This window comes from Colossoma macropomum, unplaced genomic scaffold, assembly GCF_904425465.1.
Source record: "Colossoma macropomum unplaced genomic scaffold, Colossoma_macropomum, whole genome shotgun sequence".
Taxonomy (NCBI): domain Eukaryota; kingdom Metazoa; phylum Chordata; class Actinopteri; order Characiformes; family Serrasalmidae; genus Colossoma; species Colossoma macropomum.
Genome location: NW_023494797.1, coordinates 21,632,094 through 21,638,841, shown reverse-complemented (window position 1 = coordinate 21,638,841; position 6,748 = coordinate 21,632,094). Strand labels below are relative to the sequence as shown.

At 43.6% G+C, this 6,748-nt stretch overlaps 1 protein-coding gene across 1 annotated transcript; it reads left to right on the top strand.

Annotated features, from left to right (window-relative positions):
• The first annotated feature begins 3,629 nt into the window (after nt 1-3,629).
• On the top strand, nt 3,630-6,417 carry LOC118817665 (cytochrome b-c1 complex subunit Rieske, mitochondrial). Its single transcript, XM_036584507.1, has 2 exons — nt 3,630-4,005; nt 5,518-6,417. The coding sequence occupies exons 1-2, from the start codon at nt 3,783-3,785 to the stop codon at nt 6,126-6,128; spliced, it is 834 nt and encodes a 277-aa protein (XP_036440400.1). The 5' UTR covers nt 3,630-3,782; the 3' UTR covers nt 6,129-6,417.
• The last annotated feature ends 331 nt before the right edge of the window (nt 6,418-6,748 follow it).

Below are 6,748 nucleotides of genomic sequence, written 5' to 3'. Positions count from 1 at the left end.
TGAGCACCAGAATCGTCTCGTGGTCTGAACTCTGATGTAGTTTTTCCCAAAACTCTGCTGTTTTCTCAGCAGTCTTTTGTCTCGCTGCCTCTTCTGAACAAATTTGTCTGCTTCATATCGCGGCAGTTTCATGCGGCGTCACTGTGACAACCAGCTACATTAAGGGGGCGCTATATCTGCAGTGGAAAATGAAGTAGCTAGTACCAAAAGCGAGTCGAGTCGAGCCAAGCTGAGCTGCTACTATGCAATGGAAAAGCTGCGTAACGGTCTCAGTTCAGCGCTGCAGGAAACGCGTTATTAATTATTCATTAGAGAGACTCTGACATCGTTATTTATCCACTCAGACCTGATCGACTGCAGACCGCAGCGATCACACTCTCGCCCCAGATATCGATCAGCACCAGATATCTGATTGATTAACATGCATTTAATCTTCAGAGATATGATCGATCAAGCAGAGCGGCTGAAGGAGTCTGAGATGAAGGCCAGTTTAATATTTTATATACACAGTAGAGGGATGAAAGTGAAACTTTAGCCCCACCCATTCAGCTACAGCAGTTTAGCTCCACCCATTCAGCTACAGCAATTTAGCTCCACTATTCAGCTACAGCAGTTTAGCTCCAACCATTCAGCTACAGCAGTTTAGCTCCACCATTCAGCTACAGCAGTTTAGCTCCACCATTCAGCTACAGCAGTTTAGCTCCACCATTCAGCTACAGCAGTTTAGCTCCACCATTCAGTCTACAGCAGTTTAGCTCCACCATTCAGTCTACAGCAGTTTAGCTCCACCATTCAGTCTACAGCAGTTTAGCTCCACCATTCAGCTACAGCAGTTTAGCTCCACCATTCAGTCTACAGCAGTTTAGCTCCACCATTCAGTCTACAGCAGTTTAGCTCCACCATTCAGCTACAGCAGTTTAGCTCCACCATTCAGTCTACAGCAGTTTAGCTCCGCCCATTCAGCTACAGCAGTTTAGCCCCACCCATTCAGCTACAGCAGCCCACCTTTAATGTGCTCTTACAGTAAATCACTGCTGTCGGAACCTCGTATCTTCAAAATGGTAACTGTACAGGAGAAGGAAAAAACATACAGTACTTCTAATGTAAGTCAATGGAACCAGAATTTTTTCCAAGTCATTTTGGGCTGTTTGTTTTGGTTCATTCATTGTGAAATTTTCACACAATGTAAAGGACAGCAGGCATTTTCAGATTATCTCAAAAACCGAAAAACGACAAAAATGGAAATACGAGGTTTTCTCCTGACAGCAGTGAAATACTGAATATGCAGACATTTTAATGGACATTTATGATGTGCCAGCCTGGAAATGCAAATTAAAGAGCCAATAGCCTGCATACTCCTTACACACACACGGCTCAGCAGGAGGCCTGGGGTCAAAGGTCATCTGTCAGCTGGTAGTGCAGCGTTAGTGCTGTGTTTAAAGGCCTGTATGTTCTCTCTGATGGGATTAGCAGACATCAGCGTAGAGAACGCCAGAGGACAGAACGTCCAGCCTGTTCACACCCTGACCCCATCAGAGACTTTTATTCTGTAATCACTGTGGAACACAAACAGCAGCTCAACTTTAAATCCATGGAACGAGGGTCTGTCCTTGTTTTGGGGTTTTAATGATGCTGTAGGCAGGATATATTTATTTTTATTTTATTCTTAGAACACATTTTCTATGTTCTGCAATGAGAAATGAAATAAAAACAAAAAATAAATGTTTGATATGTTTCATACCATTTATTGTACAGCATAAAATTACTTCATGGTGTGTGTATATATATATATATATATACATATATATATATATATATATATACACACATATCTATGTAGATATATGCTGCTGGAGTTTTTAAACACCTCAGTGTCACTGCTGGACTGAGAATGGTCCACCAACCAAAAATATCCAGCCAACAGCGTCCTGTGGGCAGCGTCCTGTGACCACTGACGAAGGACTAGAGGATGACCAACACAAACTGTGCAGCAGCAGATGAGCTATCGTCTCTGACTTTACATCTACAAGGTGGACTGACAAGGTAGGAGTGTCTAATAGAGTGGACAGTGAGTGGACACAGAGGTGTTTAAAAACTCCAGCAGCACTGCTGTGTCTGATCCACTCAGACCAGCACAACTAACACACTAACACACCACCACCACGTCAGTGTTACTGCAGTGCTGAGAATGATCCACCACCCAAATAGTACCTGCTCTGTGAGGGTCCATGGGGGTCCTGACCACTGAAGAACAGGGTAAAAGGGGGCTAACAAAGTATCAGAGAAACAGATGGACTACAGTCTGTAACTGTAGAACTACAAAGTGCACCTATATAGTAAGTGGAGCTGATAAAATGGACAATGAGCGGAGAAATAAGGAGGTGGTCAGAATGTATAGTATACATAACGTAAAGTATAATATTTAAGGTGGTTTGTGATTTGTAGTGTCCTGAGCTAACTGTCTAGCTGAAAGCTAATATTTTAGCCCCAAGCTAACATGATTCTCATGACAGAAAACAAAACGACACACTCAGATAAAACATGATAAACAAACAACAGACTGAAACAATAAGATACAACATGAGGACTGATACAGTTTTATAGTGTGGTTTAGCGCATATTCTCCATCTGTAGAGGCCAAGTTAAGATTTAGTATTGATCAGTTTTGTGATCTGTTAAATTATTTAGATGTTTTTAGAACATTTGAACAGATCTCTGTTTTAAACTCCTCTGACTCTGGCAGCAGTTTGTCAAAGTATTTCCTTATCGTCTCAGAGTAATTTTAAATTCCATAAGTTCGTAAAAACGTGAGGAGTCATTTCTACATAGTGTGTAAATAGTGTAGCGTATCAAACACTCTATTAGAATAAATAACTATTACAGTACAGTGACTGTGATACACTCTTACAAAAGAGGGTTCTTCAAGGGTTCTTCAGTAAAGAAAATGGTCCTGTATAGAACTTTTTTTAAATGGGTCCCATGTAGCATCAAAAACGGTTCATCTATTGTTCCGGTGTCAAGCTTATAATAATAGAAAAACCCTTTTTGGTGCTATATAGAACCCTTTTCAAAAAGGTCCTATATAGAACCATCTATAGCACATTCGCCATCGATCTGAAGAACGCTTTCGTGACGCAAAGAACCCTTTAATCATGCAAAGATGCTTCGATATAGAACCATTCTGAAAAGGGTTCCACATAGCACCATCTACACTCTTAAAAAAGCTGGTTCTTAAATTGTTTTTCACTAAAGACAGTGGCTCCATATAGAGCCATGAATGCTCAAAGAACCCTTTGCAGGATTAAAGGGTTCTTTGTGTTATAAAATGGTTCTTCAGACTGATGGAGAATGTGCTGTAGATCGTTCTTTATAGATTTATAGGTTCTATATAGCACCAAAGGGGTTTTGCTATTGAAACGATATCAAGCTTGTAATGATAGAACCCCTTTTTGCTGCTATACAGAACCCTTTTCAAACAAGGTTCTATATAGAACCATTTTCTTTACCAAAGAACCCTTGAAGAACCCTCTTTTTAAGAGTGTCCAGCCGTGACTGTGTAACGTTATAGCTACTCTCGTGTGACGCGAACAGTCGCAGTGATGTCATTTTTACTGCAGTTATTTGAACTTCTCGGTGATGACGTCGCGTGCGTGATGACGTCCTTTGCGCGTGTCCGGTAGCGCGAGATATCAGAGAAGCTGCAGGTCGGGACTAAACTCCAGATTAAGCTCCGTAAACTTCACAAACTCCGCTTTAATCCGGGTTCGGCTCTCCGGTTGAGGATGATGTCGGTGGCGGCCCGCTCGCGCGCTCTGTCTCCGTACCTGCAGGCCACGAGCTGGACTGTGAGCGGCTCGCTGAAGCCGCTGATCCCCGCGCGGCCGACGCTCGGCCCCGCGCTGCCTGCGCTCGCGGCGCCCGTGGCGGAGCGCTCGCTGCTGGGGCAGGAGAGGCTGCGCGTGGGGAGCGCTCGCAGAGCACCCGCGGTCAGCGCGAGACTGAACGGTGAGGACAGCGGCCTCTCGTTCGAAATTACCCGTTCCACCTTAACGGTGGGCGCCAGAATGTAACTGCTGCACCATTTAAGGTGGAACGGGGAAGTTCGAGCAAGAAGCCGGCTTCAGCTTGGTTGTGTGCAGCGGGTTAGCATGCTAGCCTCGTTAGCTCCGGATGCTAACGGCAGTGAAGGTCACGGCCTGTATGCTAACTGTGCTAAGCTAAGTGTTGTAAGCTTTATCACAGTCTGCTACGTCACTGAGACCGATTTAATATCTAAACGACAAAAATGACCCTTAATCTTTATTTTTAAACTCTTCAAACGGATGTTTTGCTAAACTCCGCTCTGCTAACAGCTGCTTTAGCTAAAGCTAGCTCAGCTGGCTAACGTTAGCTGACCAGATCCGCCTATTGGCTGGTCAGATCAGCTAATAATCTCTATTTTGATGTGATTTATCAGCTGATGTGTTGATTTATCCGCTAAATCTGCGAGCTGGTGTATCTCCACACCCTGTACACACTGCACGTTCAGACGCTAAGCTAAGCTAACGGTTGGCCTGTTCAGTGTCACCTTCAGACAGAGAGGCTTTGCAGGTCATACAGAGTTAAACCGGTGTTCAGCACTTTTATAGGAGTTTAAAGTACGCAGTTATTTGGGGTTATAAACACACTTTTGTAGCTGAATTCTCTCAAAACTGTAAGTCTGATCCCACTGGGAGGAAAAAATCATCACCTTTATTATTATTCTATGTTTGGCGCAGCAGTGTGTCAACAGTGTTGATTTATTGTGTCAAAATAATGACTTTTCTCAACGTTTTGACTGATTATCACAACATAATTCCCTTACTTAATCACTTGTTTGGACATGGTATGGCAGAATTTTGTATTAATAACACAAAATCTTCAATGTCATTGCTATGAGATACTAAGTTAGGGGTATCCAAATTTCTAGTCTTGACAAACAAGACTGTGTATAAGTAAAGATGGTAAACGCTAAAGTGTATTTTATAAATCAAATTATATAGTGTAATACGGTATACACTGTGTGTGTATGTATAGCTTGTTCTGTCATTGACGGGGTAGAGTAACTTTATGATGGGCCAAATTAAACATCCTCATCCTTATTTCGAGAAAGTTTCATTGTTTTGTGATAGGAGGTCACTATTTTGAGATAATACATCATTTTGAGATGACAAGTCAATTTTTGAGAAGTTATTTTGAGATAGTAGTTCAATATTTTGAGATAGTAAGTTGATATTTTGAGATTGAGTCATTATTTTGAGATAGTAGGTCACTATTTTGAGAAAGTACATCATTATTTTGAGATGGCAAGTAAATTTTTTGAGAAATTATTTTGAGATAGTAGTTCAGTATTTTGAAAACAATTATTGTGAGACAATGAGTCATTATTTTGAGAGAATAGGTCAATAATTTGAGAAAATGTCATTATTTTGAGATTGTCATGCACACTGAATGTTCCTCTGTTCCCTCTGAGCTGTAATGTGACTCTTTCTGTTTCAGCTCCTGCAGGAGTGCGATTCGCCCACACGGACATCAGGGTTCCCGACTTCTCTGATTACCGCCGGCACGAAGTGGTTGACCCGAAGAAGTCTTCTCAGGAGAGCAGCGACACCAGGAAGGCTTTCTCGTACCTGATCACGGGCTCCACGGCCGTCGTGGGCGTCTATGCCGCCAAAACCGTCGTCTCGCAGTTCGTGTCGTCCATGAGCGCGTCTGCGGACGTCCTTGCGCTCTCCAAGATCGAGATCAAGCTGAGCGACATTCCCGAGGGCAAGAACATGACCTTCAAGTGGAGAGGGAAGCCGCTGTTCGTCCGCCACCGTACGGAGAAGGAGATTGCCACCGAAGCCGCCGTGGAGCTGTCGGAGCTCCGAGATCCTCAACATGATAAGGATCGCGTCCTTAACCCGTCCTGGGTCATCGTCATTGGCGTGTGCACTCACCTGGGCTGCGTCCCGATCGCCAACGCCGGCGACTACGGCGGATATTACTGCCCGTGCCACGGCTCACACTACGACGCCTCCGGCCGCATCCGGAAAGGCCCGGCTCCCCTCAACCTGGAAGTGCCGTACTACGAGTTTCCTGACAACGAAACGGTCATCGTTGGATAGAGAACTCTGCGCCGCTGCTCGGTCTGTTCGGTTTGATCTGAGACTGTATTTATTAAATATATCGGAGGCAGAGCGCTGATCTGGGATCAGTCCGTATCCTCCTGTTCTCCGCTGTCTGATCAGATCAGCGTTCCGACTCCGATCACTGCGTTTGATAGATATGGGCTTTGATCTTTGTTCACTCGTCTGATCTTCTCCAGCTTATTTCAGACCCTTTACGTTGTTGATGGTTGTGGATTATGAACAAAAGGTTTCCTGTAAGTAATAAATGTATATTTTATTTGACGGAGATCCTCTCTGAACTTCTTTATTCACATCACAGCTCTCAGATCGGTCCAGGTGTCGCTCTGATACAGCGCGGTGGGCTTTAAACCTCAGGTTTGACTCTTTGGAGACGGTTTTCAGACACATGGAAAAAAAAATCACTCAAATCAGATTGTTTATTTAATTTTTAAAGATTTAATCTCTGACCTGAAAACCAGCATCAGACCGAATCCACACCCTTAAAAAGATGGTTCTCCAAAGGTTCTTAAGTAATCACAGTGGCATAGCACCCTTGATTAGTGCCTGATTAGTGTTCTCTGCATGGTGAAGTCGTTCTTCAGATTGATGGAGAATGT

Bases quoted from the DNA above. Each gene is read 5' to 3' on its own strand.
- LOC118817665 (XM_036584507.1), top strand. From the start codon at position 3,783: ATGATGTCGGTGGCGGCCCGCTCGCGCGCTCTGTCTCCGTACCTGCAG. The intron at 4,006-5,517 runs GTGAGGACAGCG...TTTCTGTTTCAG, and splicing joins GGTCAGCGCGAGACTGAACG to CTCCTGCAGGAGTGCGATTC.